This window comes from Chelonia mydas, unplaced genomic scaffold (assembly GCF_015237465.2).
Source record: "Chelonia mydas isolate rCheMyd1 unplaced genomic scaffold, rCheMyd1.pri.v2 scaffold_97_arrow_ctg1, whole genome shotgun sequence".
Lineage (NCBI taxonomy): Eukaryota > Metazoa > Chordata > Testudines > Cheloniidae > Chelonia > Chelonia mydas.
In genome coordinates, this window is record NW_025111296.1 from 23,541 (window position 1) to 48,097 (window position 24,557).

The 24,557-nt window shown below is 50.7% G+C and overlaps 1 protein-coding gene across 5 annotated transcripts; it reads right to left on the bottom strand.

Annotated features, from left to right (window-relative positions):
• Window positions 1–615: 615 nt before the first annotated feature.
• On the bottom strand, window positions 616–21,904 carry LOC119565061 (maestro heat-like repeat family member 5). 5 transcript variants are annotated; one of them, XM_043537692.1, is made up of 18 exons: window positions 21,373–21,904; window positions 19,460–19,566; window positions 18,974–19,105; window positions 18,500–18,579; window positions 18,129–18,234; window positions 16,705–16,800; window positions 15,842–15,946; window positions 15,343–15,478; window positions 14,470–14,564; window positions 13,283–13,435; window positions 12,321–12,471; window positions 9,263–11,569; window positions 8,558–8,785; window positions 8,077–8,224; window positions 7,577–7,696; window positions 7,338–7,404; window positions 6,786–6,937; window positions 4,617–5,194 (listed from the first exon to the last, which is right to left on the bottom strand). In XM_043537692.1, exons 1-11 carry the CDS (start codon window positions 21,395–21,397, stop codon window positions 12,367–12,369), a joined length of 1,140 nt encoding a protein of 379 aa, XP_043393627.1. In that variant the 5' UTR covers window positions 21,398–21,904; the 3' UTR covers window positions 4,617–5,194; window positions 6,786–6,937; window positions 7,338–7,404; window positions 7,577–7,696; window positions 8,077–8,224; window positions 8,558–8,785; window positions 9,263–11,569; window positions 12,321–12,366. The 5 variants fall into 5 exon arrangements, with proteins under 5 accessions (XP_037744828.2, XP_043393627.1, XP_043393623.1 ...); XM_037888900.2 differs by having other exon boundaries at window positions 616–5,194; window positions 6,786–6,948; window positions 8,077–8,785; XM_043537688.1 differs by having other exon boundaries at window positions 6,786–6,948; window positions 7,338–7,696; window positions 8,645–8,785.
• Window positions 21,905–24,557: the final 2,653 nt, after the last annotated feature.

The following is a 24,557-nucleotide window of genomic DNA, read 5'->3' on the forward strand; positions in this document are numbered from 1 at the left end:
TTAAATTTAGTTTTTTTAAATTACTTATTTTTTAAAATGACACTTAAAATAGTAAAATCTAAGTTAATTAATTGTTCTAGGGATTTAAATTTTTGATGCTTGTAATTAGCTATGCTTTTAAAGTTTTTAACTTTAAAAAAAAAAATTTGTGTTGCTTGCTTGGGCCCGATTTTGCTTTTTTTGCTGAACCGTTCCTTTTTATGGGTACAAGCCTTGTTTTATTACCACTTTAGCAAGGAGGGTGGGCTTTTTAACTAGCCCCCACCCCTTTGGGTTATTTTTTTGGAAACATTTTTATTTCCAAGGGCTACCCGGGTGGTGGCGTGTGAGGCTGGCCACCTGGGCAGAACGCATGGCCAATTGGCGTTGTCACTGTTTCATGTTTTTTACGGCAGACTCACGGCCATTGCGGCATATGCTGAGCACACATGGTTACATTTTCACATGTTCCTGAAGGCCTGGTACTTGCTTAGCCAGGGCTTTCAGGCGGGTGCGTTCCGCTTTTTTTGCCTGGAAGTTTTGTTTTAAGGCTTGCAACTTGTTTTGGGCGGAGGTTTGAGTTGCTGCTTCGATAGTGATTTATGCTTTTAGTTGCTTCATTTTTTTGAGCTGTTGGGTACACATATTTTTTAAATTTTTTTTATAGCTTAGTTTTGCTATGACTTGGGGTAGACCCACCTGCACCTTTTGTTTGCAGCCCGGGGTGGAGAGAGGAATGCTAAACCGTTTTTTGTTTTTTTTTTTGGTTTTTAGGCATACTACAATGGAGAGTGGGGCTTATTTTTAATTATGCAATTTTTAACCTATAATACCAACAGTGCCAAACAAAGCAAACGTAAAATAACAAGGATAAAACAGATAGATGGTGTGCACTTTTTTCTTAAACTGTCTCAGATTTTTTGTTACCAGTTTGCCTGTGCCTTAGTTAATTAGGCTAAGACCACAGGATCGCAGGGGCGGAGATGAAGAGCACACACCATGTGACTGAATTTTAAATCTTTATTAATAAACTAACACAGTGGTGAGTGTAGGAACTGCTTTTATGTTACTTAAAGGAAGAAAAAACGTTAATACTTAAACCTTGACCCACTTTTATATATGTACGCACGCTGCCCGGGCTGGCCAGCCCTGGGGGTAGGAGAGAGAGAGAGAGAGAGAGGTGGATGGTAGGTTGTTTTGTGTATAGATTGTTTAGAGGTATGCTGCAAAATTTTGTAACTTGCTATTCCTTTTGGGAGGGATTTTTATGCCCTGGGTTTTTTGGGGCGTTCCTTTTATAGATCTTTGCTTGGTATTTTAGTTTAGGCCGGCTGTTCGTGGCCTTTTTAGCGTTTTCAAACCATTCTGGCTTTAGGGTTGCAAAGGCAGACTGTTGGGTTTTACCGGGCGGCCAATGTTTGCAAAGGTAATTTTCGTTTTGCAACTTATTTGCTTTTTGTTTTATGTGTGTTTATTATTTTTTTTACAGCCAGCTGGGGCTGAAAGCAGTTTTTTCTGCTTGGCTTGGTCTCTGTTTTTTGATTTTTGAATGCAGGGCAGCTTTTTTTATTTTTAGGCCAAACTGACTTTTTAAATTAACCCTCCCCCCCCCCCCCCCTTTTTTTTTTGCATTTAGCTTTAACTAATTGGGGATATGAAAGAGCTGAGAGGGTTAACAATATAGTTTGGGTAGGGAGGCATTTGGTTGCATTACATTTAGTTTTTAAATTTTGTACTTGAGTTTTTAATTTGCGGGGGAGTTTTTTAGCTTTTGCACTTGAGACTTATGGAGGTTTTTGTAGCTTTTTTTTTTTTTTTTGAGGTGTATGATTTTATTTAAATTGAAGGTACCTTTTAGTGGGAATTGTTTAGAGGGATTGTTATGTAAAAATTTTAATGACACAAGGGAGTATTTTGTTCGCTTAGCGGCTTATAAAATAGTTTTCCCAGTTTATTTTGTTTGCTGTGTTAGCTGCTTAAAAGCTAAAAAGATTTTTACATACTTTAGGGAAAGGGTTTGCGGGGTAGCAGCTTATAATTAGGAAAGGCTTTTACTTTTTTGCACTGTTTGCTGGGTCATGAGGTTTGGCTGACCCCTCCCCCCTTATGTTTAGAACTTTTTTTACTTAGAGAGTGAGGGCCCTGGTGTGCCTGAAGTTAGCTTAAGTCCCAGACCTCGATAGCGGCATTTACTTTTTACACATTTATTATTTACTTTTATTTTATTTACTTTTATCTTTAGATGCATTTTTTTAAACTATAACCTTAATGTTTTATGTTTGGACATAATACAACCTTATTGAGGCAGCAAAAATTTTTAGTATTGATTAGGTTTGACCTCAACCTCATATTGGGGGTGCGGAAAAAAGTTTTTCAGCACCTCTTTGCATTTGGCCTTGTTGCACAATAAATAAGTTTGCATGGCGTGAGCCCAAAGGGACAGACAGTCCCATGGTTAGGGTTTTTTTTTTTTTGATACCCCAGTATCGATTTTTAAAGGTTTTTTTTACCTTTTGTTTGGCGCTTTGGGCTTTGAAGGGGAACGGTTTGTAGTAGTTGCTGCTGTTTTAGCCAGGCATCGTTATCCGAGTCACGGCACCAAATTGTGGAAGAAAACAAGTTCTTACTTTTAGTTTGGATGCAACAAGTTAGAGACAGTTTTATTTTTAGGCAATTGCAAGAAGGAAGACGTCCGTTTGGACAGAGTGTCCTTACGCAAATTTTTAAAGTATAAAAAATGTAAAGCAAGTATTTATGGCTTTTTATTATTTATGTTATAATAAAGCTTTGTTTTGTTTATACTTTTTTATATTTTATTTGTAGCAAAAAATGTTAAACAATTACATTTTATTGTTATTGTAAGGCAAGGTTAAAACCAGCTTTGCTTTGCAATTTTTATACGCTTACCAGTTTTGCCTTTATAAGTTTTGAATTAGAGTTAGCCTGACTTTTGCTTTCTTTTCAACAGAACTAAGATGACTGCACTTAAATCCCTTTTTGTTACTTCCACAGGAAGTTTAGACTTGAAATTAGACGAAGGTTTCTAACCATCAGAGGAGTGAAGTTCTGGAACAGCCTTCCAAGGGAAGCAGTGGGGGCAAAAGACCTAGCTGGTTTCAAGATTAAGCTTGATAAATTTGTGGAGGAGATAGTATGATGGGTTAAGATGATTTTGGCAATTAATTGATCTTTGACTATTTGTGGTAGATGGGGCCTAGTGGCCTGGGATGGGATGTTGGATGGGATGGGATCTGAGTTACCCAGAAAAGAATTCTCTGTAGTATCTGGCTGGTGAATCTTGCCCACATGCTCAGGGTTCAGCTGATTGTCATATTTGGGGTCAGGAAGGAATTTTCCCCCAGGGCAGATTGGCAGAAGCCCTGGGGTTCTTTTGCCTTCCTCTGCAGCATAGGGCACGGGTCACTTGCTGGAGGATTCTCTGCACCTTGAAGTCTTTAAACCATGATTTGAGGACTTCAGTAGCTCAGACGCAGGTGAGAGGTTTATTGCAGGAGTGGGTGGGTGAGATTCTGTGGCCTGCACACAACACTCGCCATTAAAGGCATGTGTTCCGTATGGCCGATGTCAGGTGTGCAGTCCAGAATAACAGGGTAATATCTTGCTGACTTAAGATCTCCCACAATCATCCATTTGACTTTTGTTGCCAGTAACTGAATGATCTCATTTTGAATGGTTTTCCAAGGTAGTAGTGTGTGTACATTTCTTGGGTGATGACACTTCTTAGAAGCTCCTGGAGTACAGCACCAAACTCAGCTCCACAATTTTAAGGAAGTTTCCATTGTTTGGCACATACAGCTGATCTGAAATGCCACGCAGTGCTAGGTTTTGGGTAGCAAGCATTCTCACAATGGCAAGGAGCCTTTTCCGAACATTTTGCCAGGAAAGAGACTCTGATGCAATCTTCTCTTGATGCTGATCATCTATGGTGGCCTTTAACCTTAGTCGCATCTCAAGCTCTTTCCATCTATGGAATGCTCTCTGGTGATTTGCTGCCTTCTCATGGCATGCCAGATTTCTAGCCAGATTTTTCCAGTCCTTTGTTTCTGTAGAACCCAACGTGGCTGGAACATTAGAATGCAGTATTCTCAATTTTTGAATACATAAGCCGTGGCCTCTCCACTTTGTCACCATTGGGGATTTCATGCCAGTAATGTGTTGGATGGGAACTACTATTTTCATTGTCTTTTTGGGAACATGAAGTTTTTCACTTGCTGTGGCCCATGCAGTACAAGGAAGTCCCTCAGGCTACTGCTCAAGTGGGTCCACAGTCCTGGATCATCTAGACTCAAGGAATTCAACTCAGCAGCAGCAGTATCGTGCGCCTCCACCACACTCTTCTCTGATCTACACTTTTCTTCAGGAACGTGCATGGTTACATCCATTGGAGATGCAGATATGGATGCTGCAGTAGCTGCCAGGTCACCTGCACTCTGACTAACTGGAAGATCAGGCATCTCCTCACCACTCACATCCTCACTGGGGCCGGAAGGCTCACCCTGAACATTTGTGTCTACGTATCTCAGGAGAGCTCCTTCCTGCTTAGATAAAGAAAGCAAAAGAAGCTTTTCTCTTTTTCTGAATGCTGCCTCAGAGGGACGTTTTCTTCTTTCACTCACGACTGCTGTTCTGTGCCAGCTATAGTGGCTCTCAAGACTCAATTGAAGGGGACAAATAAGCAGGCTGGTAGCAGGGCCTGAGTGAGGGAAGATATCAGCGTCTTAAGGGCCTAACTGGCTCCTACTACCTTAGCTGACTTCCTGTTCTCCTCAGGTGGGTTCAGGTAAGCAGCAGCCTGCCTGTTATGTCTCTTGTGCCCTCCTTCCTCCAGCACAGCGGCTGCTGCTGTGGCCAGCCATCTCAGTACCTTTCCCATTGTCTCTCTTCTGGCTGTGGATGCTGGACTGCAGCAGCTCCGCGGAGGTCCCAGCCTCGCTCTTTAATGTCCATTCTCCACTTGCTTGGATGGCGCTTCATGGACCATTGAGTAGCCTCCTGAAAACATCCCAGTTGTGGACACAGGCACCAGCAACCGATTCCCCAAGCCAAACTCCCCTTCGCAATCCAGAGAAACAGCCTGGAGCGCAGGGTTTGGCCCATGCTGACTGCAGACACCACAGCTGCTGCACGGTGACTCCTGTGACCCCTCTAGCCCATCAGCACTCGGCTCTCCTGCATTCTGCTGAGCGGCTGAGATCTGGGGGAACAGAAACCCTTTGTTAGAGATGGAAAATTTCTTCACAGGGTCACTCTGTTAATGGCTGCCAGACGCCTTCCCTGTGAAACCCCAAATGTGCAGCCCCTCGGATTCCCACAGGGGAGATCTCTGCTCATTCACTGGTCACCCGTGGCTGCGGTCTCTGGCAGGGGGAATGTAGAGGGGTCTCTGCAGATGGTCCCTTCTACAGCACCCATAATGGGAGGAGGTTTGGCCTTGTGATGTGAGGCATGGATCTGAGACTTAGGGCTCCTGGATTCTGTGACTCTGGAAGGGGGCGAGGTCTAGTGGGTGGAGCTGGATTGGTTGACAATGAGTGAGCAGAGCTTGTGCTGAAGGACCCTGGTTCAATCCCCCCCAATTCCTGTGGTGTCTACATGTGGCCAGTGATGAGCCGCCAAAATCTTAACAACCGGTTCCCTATAAAAAGTTCTGATTTAAGGGATGTGCCCCAGTATGTATTTTTGTACCAACAGGGTTACCAAACGTCTGTATTTTCCCGGGAGGAATTTTTAAAATTTAAAAATTCCTCCTGGACGGTGATTTAAGAACCAAAAAGCCTGACCTGTCTGGGAAAATACGGATGTATATTAACCCTGCCTAAAGTTCTTTTTTAAAAAGATGGGCCCGTACTAGAAATGAGCTCCGTTTCACATGTGTGGGTCCCCGCCACTCCCTGGGGGTGTGCTAGGGTGACCAGATGTCCTGATTTTATAGGGACAGTCCCAATTTTGGGGTCTTTTTCTTATATAGGCTCCTATTACCGCCCCGGCTCCTATTACCCCCCACCCCCTGTCCTGATTTTTCACACTTGCTGTCTGGTCACTCTAGGGTGTGCACATGTGTGGGTCCCAGCTGCTCCCTGCCCCCCTCATTGAAGCAGGTGTGCAGGGTTACTGCCCTGGGAACAGCAGGGCACCAGTGGATGTGGGGGTGGGAGCAGCAGGGGGTGGTTGAAGACAGGGGCTGGCTGCGGGCAGGGGGTGCAGCAGGGGCTGGCTGCGGGCAGGGGGTGCAGCAGGGGCTGGCTGCGGGCAGGGGGTGAGGCAGGGGCTGGCTGCGGGCAGGGGGTGGCCAGAGACGGGGCTGGCTGTGGGCAGGGGGTGCAGCAGGGGCTGATGCAGGCAGGGGGAGCGGCAGGGGGTGGCTGGAGACGGGGATGGCTGCGGGCAGGGGGAGCGGCAGGGGGTGGCTGGAGACGGGGCTGGCTGCGGGCAGGGTGGTGGGGGTCACGGGGAAAGCAGCAGGACGCAGCCCAGGCCCGGCAGAGCAGCCGGGGACCCACCAGGCAGCAGCGGGAGCCCCAGGGCCAGGGGAGCAGCAGCAGCCCCAGGGCTCGTGCCCAGGGCCAGGCGGCAGCCCACATGGCTCCCGCAGTGCAGCGCCCCCGGTGGCCGGAGGAGGAATTACATCACTTCCCGGCCAGAGCCCATCAAAGCCTCAGCGCCCCCTGCAGGGAAGCGGGTTAACAACCGGTTCTAAAATGGCTTCAAAATGTAACAACCGGTTTGCGCGAACTGCTGCGAACCAGCTCCAGCTCACCACTGCATGTGGCCATGACTTTACTTACCTGTCAGTGTAGGGTGTTCAGACTATTCCTGGACACATGGTACATCTGCTGCTGGCCATCCCTGAGATGTAGGTCCTTCATCCACACAAGGACATGGCACATCAAGGTCAATCCAGCAGCTCCCATCTGGTCTTCACCTCTGCAATGGACGGCTAGTCCGACCCTGACCAGAGAAAGGCAGGGTGGTGTTCTTCAGGGGAATCTGCTGGAGCTCCCGTATCCCCCGCTCCAGCTCTCTCCCCCACACGCGAAGGAATTTCCAAAGATACCACTAATCGTGGATAAACAAAGCAGCCAAGATGAGGTCAGTGTGGGTTGATTTACTGAGCAGACTGGTTCTAAGGGAAGAACAGGTTTCTCTCCTGCTCTAGGGAGATTCCCATCGGAAAAGTATCTGATGGCGGGGGTGGGGGCAATGCGAGCCCCCAGCCCCTTGAATGACAGGAAATCAGGACTCAGGGAATTAAGGGGTGTCTCTGTCCTGCTGCAGGGAGCGGGCCTGGAGAGCAGAAAGGGCACTAGTGGCATTGTAGGAAAGACAGTGACTTCTACCTGTGAAGGTGGCTGAAGCTTCTTGCAGACATTAGAGTCGAAGATCCTCACACCTCCTTTGGGGATCCTTTCCCCTCGGAATAAAATAAGGAGAATGACGTGTGAAGCCCAGGTCTGGGATCCAGGGAAAAGGCAGGATCTCAGCCAGGCTACGCACCAGGAACCTGATCTTTATCCCAAGAGCCACAATTACCCGGATGAGGTTTTCTCCCCCATTTGCTTCCAGGTTATTTACTCACAGGATCCATTTGTTTGCTTTGCTGTGTTTCCACTCTCTGCATCTGTTCATTGGTTTAAGTAACATTCTTTCAGTTTTTGCTTCTGTTTCCTCTTATTACAGGGTAGCATCTGCTTAGCACCTTCAAAAAATAAATTAAAAACAAAATCCTGATTCTACATTGAAGAGGAAAGTTTCTGAGAATTTGGCTGCAGAACTTTAGTGTCTGCATATTTCATTCACTATTGTTTATTCTGGTGCAGGGCTGATGCAATCTGCCCACCCAAGAATACCCACATGAAGCACGGGGTGCCCTTAGAATACCAGTTAAAAGAGAGGAAGAGAGTAGATTAATAGCGGGGTGGGGGGGAGGGGGAATCCAAAAAAATCCAGTGCATCAGCACTTCTCTGCGTCACTGCAGCACCAGTCCCGGGAGCAATACAGGTTAAAAATCTCCATGGTTCTTTCCCCCTAGAACCATATCTGAACAGAAAAAGGCCTTCAGCCAATTATTTCCTTACACTCTGAATGGGTGAAATTCAGCCCTGGGCAGACAGCCAGGGCAAGGTCTGTGCATCACAGCGGGTTTAAGTGGCACTTCACTGCCCAGGTGCTGTGAGACTTCGGTGGCATAGTTTTCATCCTGGATTGGAACAGCCAGTGGGAATCCTGTGAGGTACAGAGCAGAGAGAGGTTGGGGCCACAACGTTCACCTCAGAGGCTGAGCTTCTGCAGACTTTTGGGATGTTCCCATCTGAGGAGGATGATTTTGGCCAGCCCTAGTTCAGAGCTTTCAGTCACCTCAACCGGTGATTCTCTGGCACAATTGTTCTAATGTATCTGAACTTTTCAGGCCTTGCCCCCACCTCTGACACCCCTTGTACCTCACCATTGCCCTCTAACAGCCCCTGTCCCTTCTCTTGAGCCCTGCCACGCCCATATACAGAGAGTAGCTCATGCTCCTTCTCTCTTAGACCTTCTCCTTACACGATCCTTCCCTACCTTTAGATAAACTGATCACTGTGCCCTTCCCCAGCTCCTGGAGGAATTGTGGCTCCTCAGGACAACCTGGGAATGGGTGGCTCCTACCTCCGGGTGGGGTGTGTGGTTTTCCATCTAAGCATCCCTGAGAGCCAGTACTTCTCGATTTCACAGGATGAGGTCATGGCTCCCCAAGCCCGGCCAGCTGCAGGCTGCATTGCTGTTGGCGACATGGACAGATCCCAGAGCCTGGAAGACAGAGCGGGGAGGAAACCCTTGCTCATTTCCCTTTCAGAGCCCCTTTGAAGATGGGCCAAGAGGGAAGGAGAGGACGAAGGGCAGAAAGTGAAGCTGCCCCTCTGGGGAGGGCACTCCTGTAGAACCCAGTCAGTTTCCAGCTCTCCCCCACATTGCTCGGTGTGACCTTGGAGAGGTCACTTCCTCACCTTCATTCCCTGTCTGTAAAATGGGGGTACAAGTCTCCCCCCCGCCCCCCAACAGGGAGGAGAGACCCATTTTCGGCCAGGGACTCAGACACTCTGGGCACAGATTGTGCCAGAGTGAGGGAAGGGACCCAGAGTTTGCTCCCTAGACCCAGGGGAGGAATATGTTATCAGAAGGTCAGCAAAGGGGATGGGCCAGGAACTGCTGCCATGGACAGAGCTTAGGGATTTGGTCAGTGCCAGGGACTTTGTACCTCCCTTCAGCAAATGGCTTCCCTCTTACCATCAGCAGTCCATACAGTATCTGAACTCCTTCCTACTGTCCTGAAGGGGCTCCCTTCATTCTTCTTGCATGTGATGGATTTGTTGACCCAGGTCGATAGCTGGGAATTTCGGAGAGGTCATTTGTAGCATGACATGAAATCAGTGGGAAATCTACATTTAGCAAAATAAAGGTTTCATTGGCCTTTGCAAATTCGGAACTGATCTGTCCTCTCAATCGATGGTACATGTTCAGAAGAGGATGAAGCGCACCATCGTGGTCAGGTGATCTATGAGAGTCAGTTCCATCATGTGGCCATTTGATTCGGTAAAATTCCTGGCAATGGCTGCCCATGGCCAGGGCAGGGTCTCCAGAGGCCTGAAATGCCAAGGAGTTTGGTGCGTGGTGCCTTGGTGAAAGCGCAGAAGTCACCTCAGTCAAGCTAAGTCTGAATTTCAGCACACATCTGGCACCAGCAAATGAAGCAGGCCCTGGTGGTCATAGTAGATGCGTCTACTTCCAGGATGAGCGCTGAGCCTCCAAATAGGTGCAGTAGTGAAGGCAGTTGTGAGCTGTTTGCGGGCTTTTTGGAACTTGGGTGACCAAACGAACGTGGCCATTATGTGGAGGAGAGCTCTCGTGGGGGTTATTGGCTCTGAGAACCCTGGGCCGAAGCAGCAGTAAAGCAGGTGAAGTCTAGGAAACGATGGTCTTCTTGAGGACTTCAAACTTCGTCCCATCTATGAATGGCTTCCACCTTATTTGGATCAATCGTAACATTTTCCGGGGAGAGGACGTACCCCAAAAACTCTGTGGAGAGTTGGCCGGAGGTACGCTTTTCCAATTCTGTGCTGAGACCATGCTGCCGAAACCTCTCCAGGTTCAGGTGTGGTGCGCATGCTGCTCTCGGTTCTCAAAAAAAAGAAGTCTGTCACCTGAATAGATGACACTGTGCGGATCCACAATGGCCCCAAATACATCACTGATGAAGTGTTGCAAGGGCAGGGGACCGTTAGTTAGCTCAAATCGCATGTCTGACAGTTAAAATGTCCATAGTGTGCTTTGAAATCTGCCTTCCATTTGTCCCCTGCCCAAATGAGTGTTAGATTGGAAATCCTCACAGATGAAGTTTGATGAACAACTTTGCAGATTTCCTGCGAGCCAACAATTGTGGGATTCCCAACAGGGGGTTATGGTTCCAAACGATCCTTTTTTTCAGGGGCTGATTGTCTAAAGAGAGACATAGTAGAGTCCCACATTTCTTCTTCCCCAAAAGGGCCTGGGCACCTGTGGGAAACGCTTATTTGCTCATAAACTCTTAGGACCGGTATTCAGGCCTGTACGCAGGGAGAGCCACTAATTCTGGTTCCACCGATGTGTAAATACTGGTGAAGGCAACTTTCAACCAAGGTTGCAGGTCAAGAGGGCAGTCATAGTCCCGGTGCAGAGGCAACGAGTCCCCATTTCTTTCAAAGGTATCCATGTAATCCGGGTATTGATCAGGAATGCCGGGTGTCCGAGTCAAGAAGGTGGAGTAGGTCCAGGGGCAGAGGCTGGTTCAAGGAACCCCGACATTTTCAGTCATTTCCATTGCGCAACTCCAGCAGGGACATCATCGGGCCAGGCTCATGTAGTGAGGCCCTGGTTCACACCTGGTGTGGTGTGTCCCTGTTGCATACAGGCCACTGACTTGCGGAGAGCCTGCTTTTCTCCAAAAAGTTGCACCACCTAATGTCACGTACTGCATCTGATAATGATGCCCAGGGGTTGGAGCGCAGGTCGCAGCAAGGTGCAGGATTGTGCCGAGGCTAAGAGTGGTGCTAGAATCAAGGTCCAGGGACACACCAGGGTCAAAACCGAGATCAGAGTCCATCGACAAAGCAGAAGCAGAACCAGGGCCAGAGTCTAAATCCATGCCAAAGGTCATAGCCCGGTAGTCAGAGAGCAAAGATCAGCCAAGTCAATGTCAAGCCAGAGTCCAGATACAGGCCGAGGGTCAAAGCCGGGTAGTCAACGTCCGAGTGGTTGGGGAAGATCAGGAGGAGAAGGCAATGCTGGAGCGGGTCAGTGGAGGGCCTGGAGCGGGGCTAAAGAAGGGCAAGGAGATATGGAATCAAGGTGGGCAGGCAACATCTGGAGCCAAGAAGGGTCACGCCAAAGTCATAATCAGAGACCGGAGCCAAGGGTCAAACCAGAGTCAACAGTGAAGAACCGGAGGGCAGGGCAGGACAGGGTGGTGCATGCAGGCGGGAACCAGGATGACTTACAGGTTCTCCTAGGCACTGCCCAGCTGGATCCCTAGAGACCCCTAATCGGGGGACTCCCTTCCTAGGAATAAAAAAAGGAGAGCAAGATGACAAAGATGTCTCTGACCCTGGGGTCCAAGCCAAGGGGAGCTCCCACCCAGGCATTGTGCCAGGACCCCATCACTCTCCTGGTTCATTTCACACTCAGAGACCCCCACCAGGAGGAGGGGAGAATAAAGGGCAGAAAGTGAAGTTGCCTCTTGGGGAAAGGGACTAGCCTGGGATCCAGTCCAGTTCCCAGATCTACCCCCAGGAGTGTGTGACCAGGATCGCAGCCCTTCCTCTGTGTCTCAGTCCCCACCTGCCAGATGGGGAGGATCCTTCCTTGCCCCGAGGTGTTAGGGGGGAGTTTCATTCCTGTCTGGGAAGGATTCAGATACCATGTGTGTGGCTTGGGACCCAGGTGGGGGATGGTCAGACATTCACTGCGACGGGGTAACATGGGCCATGGGGAGGTCTGAGCAGTGACGACAGGGGAGGGCTCCACATCGGGCCACCCCTCCCAGACTGCAATGGTTACTGAGGATAAACGCTGGCTCTGCGGATGCTCCCATTTCTGGGCCAGTCCCATGGCCCTGAAAGCCTGATGCTTCTGAAACTGGCCTCTGGGCATAGGGGCAGGGACCGTATCTGGCCTGGCCCCAGCTCCAGGGGTCAGGGTGGGGCAGGGTGGTGAGAGCGAGGTGCTCGGCCTGGGTTTCTCTCAGTGCTGTGGGGTTTATGGCCCCTCCCCCTAGCCCTTCTCCCCCAGGCCCAGCAGGAAAGAGCAGTACCTGCGGCAGGGAGTGGGAGCTTCTGGGCATGGGAAGGGGGGGCCCTTCAAGGCTGTCCCACGGAGCACAGCCCCTGCAGCGCTTTGGGCACCTGGCGCAGGCACCGGATGTAGAACAGGTGCGCCATGATCGTCGCTGTCACGTCCTCCTGCTGCGAGGGAACAAGGACCGGTCAGAGACTCCGACACCCATGGCAACGAAGGGCATGAACGGCCCTGGGAGCCAGCAAAATTTCCACCCCAACCCTCCCCACATCCAAGGGACAGATTCCCGCACCCAACCCCCTGAGACGAAATCTTGTCTCCTCTCGAGTGACCTCCAACCCCACTCCCACAGTTGTGGAATGAACTCCTGTCCCCTTCCTCTCAGTCCCCCTGTGAGAGCTGTTCTACCTCCCAACCCAGCCGGGGATTAAGATCCGCTCCCCAGAATCCCCTCATCCACCCTCTCCCCCTCCAGCTGAGGGCTGGAAGGCTCTGGGCAGTAGTGCTGTGGGGCGAGAGGACGTGGACACCTTTCCCAAGGGACCCCCCTCACCCCCGTTATTAAGATGATGCCATGGACAGTAGCTCTGGGGAATGGGGCACTTCAGCAGCCTCTGCTGACTGACTCCTCCAGTTCTCCCAGAGCAGGTGGTGGCTGGGATAACATGATACTAGGGCCCTAGGAACCAGCCTGAGGCCCGCAGGGGTATGAAACTCTCACGGGGGAGTTGGCAGCCCCTAGCATGAGCAATAGCAGCGTGTCATGTTGATGTGACACCTGTTAGGAAATAGCCGAGCTGGGTCTGCTCTGCTTTGAGCTGCTCAGGGGAGAAGCTGACTCCTACCAATGGCACCTGCCCCGGTTCATCCTCTCCTTGCTCCCAGGTCAGTGCATGGGGATGGGATGGGAGTGACTGTCAATAGCCTGGAGGTGAAAGGCCCTGGGTGTCCCTCCCCAATTGATCCTTCTTTGGTTACCTCGTTCCCAATCAGCTGGCCGGCTTCCCCCAGGATAGAATATGTCAGCACAAGCCCAGCCTGGCTGACACGGATCTCGGGGTCATGTATGGCCAGAAGCGCTGCCTGGAGGAAAGATCTTTTCTGGCCTTCCGTGAAGATCTCTCCAAAGACCTAAAACCAACAGCACCAGAGCCCTTGTCAATTGTAAAGAACCAGGCTCCAAATCCCTCTAGTATCTCACAAGGTGGACAAGAGTCCTGGGGCAGCCAACTTTTGGGGTCCCATGGACCAAGGAACCCCCTTCAGTAAGAGGTTGCAGGCACTGAGGAATAGCTCTTTCTGGAGCAGGAGTCACGCTCCAGTCTGCGCGCTCTGGAACCCAGCTCACAAAGACAACAAAGGACCCGCTACTGCTCCCAGCAGCGATATCTCCTGCAGCTCACTCGCTAGAGGTTAGGGGCCTTTTCGATCTGCTTCCGTTCCTGCTCCCCACCCCACCGACAATCCCACGAGCGTCACATATGCCGCAGTGACTCAGCCCAGGAAAGGAGCTCAGTGTCCCTCACCCAACACCCAGGACAGGGGCAGGTTCTGCTTCCTGACTCGCCCTGGTGCTCGGCAAACCCCACACCCTGCCTGTGCTTCCACAGGTGCAGGGAATCCAACAAGGATCTGGTCCAGCAATTGCTGGTGTGAGCTTCCCAACTCACTGACCCAGGGGCTCCCCTCTCAGACACCAGGGTGTCAGCCAGGGAGACAGTGAGCAGAGCCAGACCCCTGGGGATACAATCCTTCATTAACTCAACCCCCCAGAGGATCCCTTTTATGCCATGTAACCATGGATCCATGCAACACACACAAGCCTGGACCGTTAGCAAGGCTCCAGCCCAGGCTCCTCGGCCTCTTGCAGCCAAACACTGTCTGCTGGAAATAAGTATCATAGAATATCAGGTTTGGATGGGACCTCAGGAGTTCATCTAGTCCAACCCCCTGCTCACAGCAGGACCAATCCCCAACTAAATCATCCAACAGATTTTTGTCCCAGGTCCCTAAATGGCCCCCTCAAGGATTGAACTCATAACCCTAGGTTTAGCAGGCCAATGCTCAAACCACTGAGGTATCCCTCCCCCTCCATAACACACTCACTGCAGGGGAAGACAGCTCCACACCTGAGCTACTGCAATGCCCTGGCGGAGGGTCCTTACCTCCCCCACCCTGGCCATGTTCCTGTACGCCAGGCGCTCGGTGTCTTGGAGCCCGTCCCGACACCACAGATCGCTCTCCTCTCTGATGTTCAGCCCTGGGGGAGAAAGACACACCCATTGGGGAGGTTTGGCATCTGCCTTTAGTGCCTGTTTCCTTCTGTTCCCTTTGCTGGGTGAACACTGGCTGGGGTCCTCGTGGCATCCACGGCCCAATGGACTCGCAGGGTCCCCACCAGGTGCTTTAGTACCTGAAGGGGGATTTGTCTCATTCATCACAGTAATCAGGTGACCCTTATGGTCATTGTGCTCTGGGCATAGGTGCCTGTTAATGGTGGCTGCTAATGCTGAAAACCCCCCACAGCCACTGATGTCAGGATCTGGCCCTAGCTACCCAGCTGGTGACATTCTACAAGCTTTGTGTCCATCCCCTGTGGTCCCTGCCCCTGCCTTCATGATGGGCTCTTTCCCTCCATGTGTCTCAATAGGTCCGTTCCTGTCCCCTCACCAGCTGGCAGCCCCCCGGGGGGGGGCTGATTTCTCTGGACTGGGGGACAGAGCCAGGCTATGAGGTAAAGCAGCCAATTTCCCTGGCATCTTTGTCCCCTTCTTCTCTCCCTGAATTAGGGAGATGAGTGTGAGTCATCATCTAAGCTGAGGTCAGTCTCAGAGGAGGGAGCTTCTTTCTGTAGGGTCCCTTGGCCAGTAAGTGGAGGGCCCAAAACAGGGGCCTTGTTTCCATTGGGGTCCCTCTGCCCTGCTGCAGTTGGTCTAAGAGAAGAGGCCTTAGTTCTATTGGTGTCCCAATGGCCAGCTGGAGCTAGTCTCCAAGGGACTCATTTCTATGGGGTCCCATTGCCCAGCTGGGTTTCTTACCCCTCCTCTGCAGCAGGAGCCTCTGCAGCCAATAGATCCCATCCCTGGCTTGCCGGCTGATGTCATCGGCTGGGTCAGAGATGCAGAGACCCAGCTGCAGCACAAAGTTTCCCGCCTTGGGGAAATCGGAGGAGGTCTGGTAGAGGAGGAGAAGGGGGGAATCCATCAACATTCTGCCTTCAGCTCCCCAGCTCCCCTGGGATAGAGCTCTGCTCCCATCCATCTGTAGGAGGCGCTGAGGGAGAGGAACTAGAGCCCTCTTTCTCTCTGCCCCCAAGGGAGCTTGGAGCAAAGGGACCAGGGCATGGGCCCTCTCTGAGCACTAGCTGCCAGGCTTCTCCAGAGTAACAAGGGCACTGAGGCCAGGCACGACCCTGCCAGCCAGTGGCCTATGGAATGTCGCAGTCCCTTAAGGAGCAAGGGGGGACCACTTAACCAGGGGATGAGGAATTTGACTCAAGCCCTGGCTCTACAGGATGCTGGGGTAAAGGTCACTTACGTCAAATCCGGAGAGGGAGGTGGCAAATCGGAGCAGGGCAGCGCTGCTCCGTATGGCCCTAGCTCTCTCCTGGGTGTTTCTGGAGTCGAGCCAGAAATGGAGGTGCTGCGGGAGAAGAAGGCAGGGGAGGGTCAGCCGGCAGGCTTACATGCTCTACAAACGAGCCTCTCCCACTCCACACGGGGCTGAGACCTCGTCCTCAGGGTGGAATATCTGACTCCTCATGTGGGGGTTCATGACACTGCCCACATCTTGCTGGGCACAAGCTGTCACTGTCTCTCCAGCCTGGGACAAAGCTCAGCCTTGGGGCTGGTCTATTTGCTCTGAACCCCTGATCCATGAACAGCCCATCAGGATCAAGGCACATGCCCTGGGCCCCCAGACCCCAGCTCCAGAGGCCTTGGTAGGATGGATGGAGGGGCCGTGAGGACAATCCCTCCGGGAACTGCTGTGTCCCTAGGACAGAAGAGCTGATTCCCTGAGTCTTCTCCTGTATCTCAGGGTCTCCCTAGAAAGGAGCCAGTAACTTTTCTCAGAGGCCCGTGTCCCAGATCGCACAGGGGTTTCAGTCTCTCAGTCCCCAGCCAGGCCTGGTGCTCACTGTTAGTGCTCAGTGGAACTGTGCAGAGCTCTGGCTGACAGTCCCAGCTCCTTCCCTCTGCCCCCGCCCCTTCCCCGCCACCGCTACCCCGGATGGCGGAAGGGTCCCAACATTGCACTGCGCTGACGGCTCTGGGAAAGCGTGGCCATCTGGGTCCAAGCTGGGAGGACACAATGGAAACATGGTTCTTCTAGTCTCTCCTTTGCAGCCCTCCCACGGGGTTCATGGGAAATTCCCCCCCAGACCCTCCCATTCTGCTCACCTCCAAGAGGTGCTGCAGCTTGTCCGTGGTGGGGGTCTCTGCCAGCAGGCCCCCGAGCATGCTGTCCAGGCTCTCTAAGTAGGTGTTGTGCAGAGCCTGTGTCATAAATATAAAGGGAAGGGTAAACCCCTTTAAAATCCTTCCTGGCCAGAGGAAAAATCCTCTCACCTGTAAAGGGTTAAGAAGCTAAAGGTAACCTCGCTGGCACCTGACCAAAATGACCAATGAGGAGACAAGATACTTTCAAAAGCTGGGAGGAGGGAAAAAAACAAAGGGTCTGTGTCTGTCTGTGTGATGCTTTTCCGGAGACAGAACAGGAATGGAGTCTTAGAACTTAGTAAGTAATCTAGCTAGGTATGTGTTAGATTATGATTTCTTGAAATGGCTGAGAAAATAGCTGTGCTGAATAGAATGAATATTCCTGTCTGTGTGTCTTTTTTGTAACTTAAGGTTGTACCTAGAGGGATTCTCTATGTTTTGAATCTAATTACCCTGTAAGGTATTTACCATCCTGATTTTACAGAGGTAATTCTTTTCTTTTTACTTCTATTAAAAGTCTTCTTGTAAGGAAACTGAATGCTTTTTCATTGTTCTAAGATCCAAGGGTTTGGGTCTGTGGTCACCTCTGCAAATTGGTGAGGATTTTTACCAAACTTTCCCCAGGAAGTGGGGTGCAAGGGTTGGGAGGATTTTGGGGGGAAAGACGTGTCCAAACTCTGTTTTTTCAGGAACCCAGATAAAGTTTGGTGGTGGCAGTGGAAATCCAAGTCCAAAGGGTAAAATAATTTGTACCTTGGGGAAGTTTTAACCTAAGCTGGTGAAAGTAAGCTTAGGAGGTTTTCATGCAGGTCCCCACATCTGTACCCTAGAGTTCAGAGTGGGGAAGGAACCTTGACAGCCTGCAAGAGGGAGCACCCGTCAGTCATGGGACATGGGGCTACCCCTGTCAGGGGAGCAGGAGGGTTCTCTGGGGAGCCCTGGCCAGACCCAAAAGGTACATCCTGGCCTCTGCCATTCACATCACTGCAGGAACACTTAGCAAGAGTTCATGGCTGGATGCCTGCTGGCTCTTCAATTCTTGCCCTTAGCAGTTCTCTGCGCAGGGCCTGGTACCCAGCAGAGTATGGAAAAGCCAAACCGCAATGGGTGGGAGGTAGGATCCCCGGGAAAGTCCAGTCAGCAGAGCACGGAATGAGGAGAAGAGGGAAGGCTGGGATCAGCCACAGAGGGGTAACGCAATCCTCACTGGAGGGAAGGGGCCCTCCCTTGCAGTTTGTGTCATCCCCCCATGCCACACGCCCTGCCCGGGCTTGCCCCCAGCACTGCTCAACCCTCCCCTATTCTCAGCAGCTCCATCAAACCGAGGGAGCAGGGACCAGAGGCCACTCCTGCTCCTGGGACAGAGAAGTAGGATCATGACATACCTGGAAGTGGGTGGTGTCCTGCCCAGTGCCCATGGTAAAAATAGTGTAGAGTAGAGCCCGCAGGAGGCGTGACTCCAGCTCCAGGGCAAGTGGTGGCTTCAGTTTGCTGGAGGGAAAGAGGAGCCCGTGTTATGCTTGGGAGCACCGGAGTGGCGCTGGCACTGCCATGCACATGACCCTCCTCCCCTGCAATGATCCCCTCCCTATGGCCACTGTGACGTTATGGGAGTGAAATCAACCCCCCCAGCCAGGAAAGAGGGGACGTTCCCAACTCCTCTGCTGGAGGACGCAAACAGCCACGGCTGGGGTTAATCTAGGCCCGAGAGGATCTGCACCAGGGTGAGGGCAGCTGGATGGGAGGGTCCTGGTACCTGAGGCTGCAAACCGCGGCCATGGAGCTGGAGACGATGGAGCTCGGCTCAGATGCCATGGGCAGATTTTCAATCAGCTCCTGAGAGACCCCAAGGAGATAAAATTGCATGTGAGATTCAGGCCCTGTAGACCCACAGGCACTTCCCACGGAGGAGGCCAAAGTGCTCTGCAGAAACAGTCAGTGTCACCCCCACCCCCACAAGCTGGGCTCCCCATTCCTCCCATCCATCAAACTTCCTCTTTCCTTCCCCCTCTCCCACCCAATTCCTCCCTCCCCTCAGCCTCCGCTGCCCCTCCGGCCTTACAGTTTCCCCACTGCCAGTTCCCCATCAGTGTCAGAATTTCCTCTTTCCCTGCTCCCCAGCCCTCAGCCCCAGGAAGCCCTGTCCTCTGCTTCCCCCTCCAGCCCCACTAACTCTTCCTCCCATGTTGGGCTCCCTCACCCCAGGAGCCGGGCACGGGGTCCCACTCACCGCAATGCTCTCCACAAGGGCCGCTTTGGAGAAGTGCGGCTCCAGAGTGTCCCACCCCTGCTGCTGTGCCGAGAAGCACAGACGTGGGACAGCATGGAGGAAGCGGAGCTGTTTGGCCCTGTCCTCCACCCACTAAGAGTGGGGTTGGGGGAGAGAGAGAGAGATGGTCAGGTAGGGACCTCCCCACCCCACCTATAAAAGCTCCAGGTCTCAGGACCTCCCTGGAGTTGGACAGGGAAAGCCGCCCCTCTTCCCAAAACCAGTGTCACCCTGCACAGACTGGGGTTGTAACTTGGACAGTGTCTGTGGGGAGCGGACACCTTGGCCTGCATGAGACGAATACCCCCACTTTGGGGTGCCAGGTAACAGGGGAGAAGTGCCCCCCATTGCGGGTGATGGATTCTCTGGGACAAGATGCCTAATGTGGGTGGGGATGGAACAAGGGGCAGGACAGACTTGGGCAGTGCAGCTGGAAGATCTTTGTACCTCAGCTCTGCCCTGGAGGTGCTGCTGGATGACCCTGATGGTGTCTTGTTCAGGGGACACATCCTCCTCCTCCTCCTCCTCCTCCTCCAGCTGGGCACTGAGGGTCTCTGCACCAGGGAGAGAAGGAGAAACGCATCATTTATGCTACTGCTGTGGGAATGCAGGGTAGAGAAATGGCTCAATGTCCCCCATCCTCAACAAGGAACCCCATGGCATCGAGGTCCCCACCCTGCCCCTCCCAGAGATGACCTCAGCCCCATCAGCCTCAGGGCCCCGTGGCCATCAGCCCCCCCCCCCCCAATATTATCAGGGGAGGCTGGAGCTCCCCCAACTCTGCCCAGCATCTCCTGCCACAGGGTGTGGCTCTGCCATTCCCACTGGTGTCAGTGGGGCTCCCGTGGCTCAGTCCTAGTGCCTTGGTGAGCCAATGGGCACAGGGTATGTCATAAATATAAAGGAAAGGGTAAGCACCTTTCTGTATACAGTGCTATAAAATCCCTCCTAGCCAGAGGCAAAACCCTTTCACCTGTAAAGGGTTAAGAAGCTAAGATAACCTCGCTGGCACCTGACCCAAAATGACCAATGAGGGAACAAAATACTTTCAAATCTGGAGGGGGGTGGGGGGCTAATAAAGGGTTCTGTCTGTCTGTGTAATGCTTTTGCTGGGGACAAATCAGAAATGCAAGCCTTCCAACTCCTGTTAAGTTAGTAAGTAATCTAGCTAGCAAATGTGTTAGATTTTCTTTTGTTTAATGGCTGGTAAAATAAGCTGTGCTGGAGGGAATGTATATTCCTCTTTTTGTGTCTTTTTGTAACTTAAGGTTTTGCCTAGAGGGATTCTCTATGTTTTAAATCTGATTACCCTGTAAGGTAGTTACCATCCTGATTTTACAGATGTAATTCTTTTACCTTTCCTTTAATTAAAATTCTTCTTTTAAAAACCTAATTAATTTTTCATTGTTCTTAAGAACCAAGGGCTTGGGTCTCTGTTCACCTGTACCAATTGGTGAGGATTATTATTAAGCCTTCGCAGGAAAGGGGGTATAGAGCCTTGGGGGGGGGGTATTTTGAGGGAAAATGTCTCCAAGTGGTCTCTTCCCCTGTTCTTTGTTTAAAATGCTTGGTGGTGGCAGCATACTGTTCAAGGATAAGGCAAAGTTTGTACCTTGGGGAAGTTTTTAACCTAAACTGGTAAAAACAAGCTTAGGGTGTCTTTCATGCAGGTCCCCACATCTGTACCCTAAAGTCCCCACATCTGTACCCTAAAGGGAAGGAACCTTGACATGGTGGCAGTCGTGGGATCATTTTGAACCAGAAGCATAGCAGGATTTTAAAAGGTTTTGTAAAAGGTGATTGCAGCTGTAGATTCTGTCTCTCTGTCTGGGGGACAGAGCAGCAGGCATAACAAAAGGAGTTTTCTGTAGGCTGAGAACAGCTATCAAAGAAAAAAGGTATCAGGTTACAGCACAGCAAAATTTTACAAGTCAGGGCTTTTGGGTTTTTTGCTTTATTTCTAACTCTTGGGTGTAAAGTGAGTTAAAAACAGAGAGGTTAGGATGACAGAATGCCATGTTCAACAGAAGCTGCAATTAGCCAGATTTGAGGCTGAGGAAAAACAAAAGGAACATAAAAGATGGGTCGAACTCAGACAGAGAAAATGAAGGCAAAAGAAAAAGAAATGGAGGCAAAGGAAAAAGAAATGGGGGAGAGGAAAAAAGAAAGGAAGCATGCAGAGGAGGAGAAGGAAAAAGAGAGGAAGCATACACTGGAGATGGAGAAGGCAAAGGCTCGGCAGAATATACCAAATAACCCTAACAATCCTTCCCCAACAATCCACAAATCCTTCCCCAACAATCCATTACACTATGTCCACAGTATAATGAATCCAGTGATATTGCTGATTATTTTCTCACCTTTGAGAGACTGTGCACACTCCATCAAATCCCTGAAGCTCACAAGATGACCAGATCGGCCGCAAAATTGCCTGGAAGAGCTCTGGATATATTCAATAAGATGCCGGTTGAGGAGGCTTTGAACTATAATAAATCCAAGGGTTTGGTTTTAAAACAATTTCAAGTTACACCTGAAACTTACAGAGTAAAAGTGAAAGCCCTTAAGAGAGGACCTGGGCTAAGTAATGTGGCTTATGTAAAGCAGATAACAGATCTGTTTGAGAAATGGCTCAATGGACAGGATGTAACTAGCTTTGGAGGAATACGGGATTTGATAATACAGGAGCAATTCCTGAATATGTCCAAGGATGATAGAAAGCAGTGTTTATGGGATAAAAAAATGGATTCAGCAGGAAGTCTTGCTTTTTATGCTGATCAATACAAGCAGTCCCAGACTGTCAGAGAGGCGGGGCAAACCGGAACAAAACGGGTGGAGGGAGGAGAGAGGAACAACCTTCGTCACAGTTGGAGCGGATACCAGAAGGGACACCCTCAGACCACACCCTACTACCGGGGGCAGCCCAAGGCCCCAACTACACCCCAAGGAACACTCCAGACACCTTGTCGTCCCACCACACCGTTCTCCAGCAACCCACCTCGCCCCAGTGACCAGTCAGCTGGGCAAAGTTTTAAAGGTAACAAGCCGGGACATGCAAAGGCCAACTGCCCCAAGAACCCCTGGAAATTACAGTTCCTTGCACTGAAATCACACCAGAGGTCCTCAGGCCCAGATGCCTCCCAGGTACCCTCAGAGCGGAGGGAATCTGTGAGTGTGGGCAGGAAGAAGGTCACAAAATGGAGGGACACTGGAGTGTTGGCTATCCATGCTTCCTTAGTGGACCCCAATTTAATCGACCCAGAGGTCCAAGTAATGATTCAACCCTTCAAGTCCAACTCTTTTGACTTGCCTACAGCCAAGTTGTCTGTTCGGTACAAGGGCTGGTCAGGAATGTGGACTTTTGTAGTCTATGATAATTATCCCATCCCCATGCTGTTGAGGGAAGACTTGGCCAATCATGTGAAGCTAGCCAAGAAGGTGGGAATGGTCACCCGCAGCCAGGCTAAGCAAGCTGTCACACCTAGCTCTGTTCCGGAGACTTCTACCAGAACCCACTCAAAGATGTTGGAACCGGACCCCATACCAATGTCTGCAACAGCAGTAGTGAATCCAGTCACAGAGACCCAGACAGAGCCAGTCCCAGAACTGGAACCGGCAAAAAAACCAGCACCAGAACCAATGCCAGCACTGAATCCAGTACTTGCAACCCCAACACCAGAGGGCCCCACCCAACCTGCACTGGCAGCAGCAGATAACCCTACACAAGAGGCTCAGCCAGAGCCTAAACCCCAACATAGTGCACCAGCGAAGAGCGGTTCACAGTCAACTAAAACAGCCCATCACCTGCATCGCTTCCAGAGGGACCAAGCCCAGGTCCACAATCCAATGAGGAACTGATGTCTCCAGCATCAAGGGAACAGTTCCAGACCGAACAGAAAGCAGATCAAAGCCTCCAGAGAGCTTGGATGGCGGCACGGAGCAACCCACCACCTCTCAGCTCTTCGAATCAATCCAGGTTTGTTGTCAAAAAAGGACTTTTATACAAGCAAACTCTTTCTGGTGGATACGAGGAAAATTGGCATCCTCAGAGACAGTTGGTAGTTCCAACTAAGTACCGGGTAATGCTATTAAGCTTAGCCCACGATCATCCTAGTGGCCATGCTGGGGTGAACAGAACAAAAATACATTTGGGAAAGTCGTTCCACTGGGAGGGAATGGGCAAGAATGTTTCTACCTATGTCCGGTCTTGTGAGGTGTGCCAGAAAGTGGGAAAACCCCAAGACCAGGTCAAAGCCCCTCTCCAGCCACTCCCCATCATTGAGGTTCCATTTCAGAAAGTAGCTGTAAATATTCTGGGTCCTTTTCCAAAAAAGACACCCAGAGGAAAGCAGTATATACTGATTTTCATGGATTTTGCCACCCGATGGCCAGAAGCAGTAGCTCTAAGCAACCCCAGGGCTAAAAGTGTGTACCAGGCACTAGCAGACATTTTTGCCAGGGTAAGTTGGCCCTCAGACATCCTTACAGATGCAGGAACTAATTTCCTGGCAGGAACTATGGAATGCCTTTGGGAAGCTCATGGGGTGAACCACTTGGTTGCCACTCCTTACCACCATCAAACAAATGGCATGGTGGAGAAGTTTAATGAAACTTTGGGGGCCATAATACGTAAATTCGTAAATGAGCACTCCAATGATTGGGACCTACTGTTGCAGCAGTTGCTCTTTGCCTACAAAGCTGTACCACATCCCAGTTTAGGGTTTTCACCATTTGCACTTGTATATGGCCATGAGGTTAAGGGGCCATTACAGTTGGTAAAGCAGCAATGGGAGAGGTTTACACCTTCTCCAGGAACTAACATTCTGAACTTTGTAACCAACCTACAAAACACCTGCCGAACCTCTTTAGCCCTTGCTAAAGAAAACCTACAGGATGCTCAAAAAGAGCAAAAAGCCTGGTATGATAAACATGCCAGAAAGCGTTCCTTCAATGTAGGGGACCAGGTCATGGTCTTGAAGGCACTCTAGGCCCACATAATAAAAGCGTTGTGGGAAGGGCCATTAATGGTCCAAGAGCTCCTGGGAGCTGTTAATTATCTCATAGCATTCCCCATCTCCAACCGAAAGCCTAAGGTGTACCATATTAATTCTCTAAAGCCCTTTTATTCCAAAGAATTAAAGATTTGTCAGTTTACAGCCCAGGGAGGAGATAATGCTGAATGGCCTAAAGGTGTCTACTACAAAGGAAAAAGTGATGGTGGTTTGGAAAAGGTAAACCTCTCCATGACCCTTGGACATATGCAGTGACAGCAAATCAAGGAGCTGTGCACTAGCTACACGCCGACGTTCTCAGCCACCCCAGGACTGACTGAACGGGCATACCACTCCATTGACACAGGTAATGCTCACCCAATTAGAGCCCAACCTTAACGGGTGTCTCCTCAAGCTAAAACTGCTATAGAATGGAAGATCCAGGATATGCTACAAATGGGTGTAATCCGCCCCTCTGGCAGTGCATGGGCATCTCCAGTGGTTCTAGTTCCCAAGCCAAATGGGGAGATACGTTTTTGCATGGACTACCATAAGCT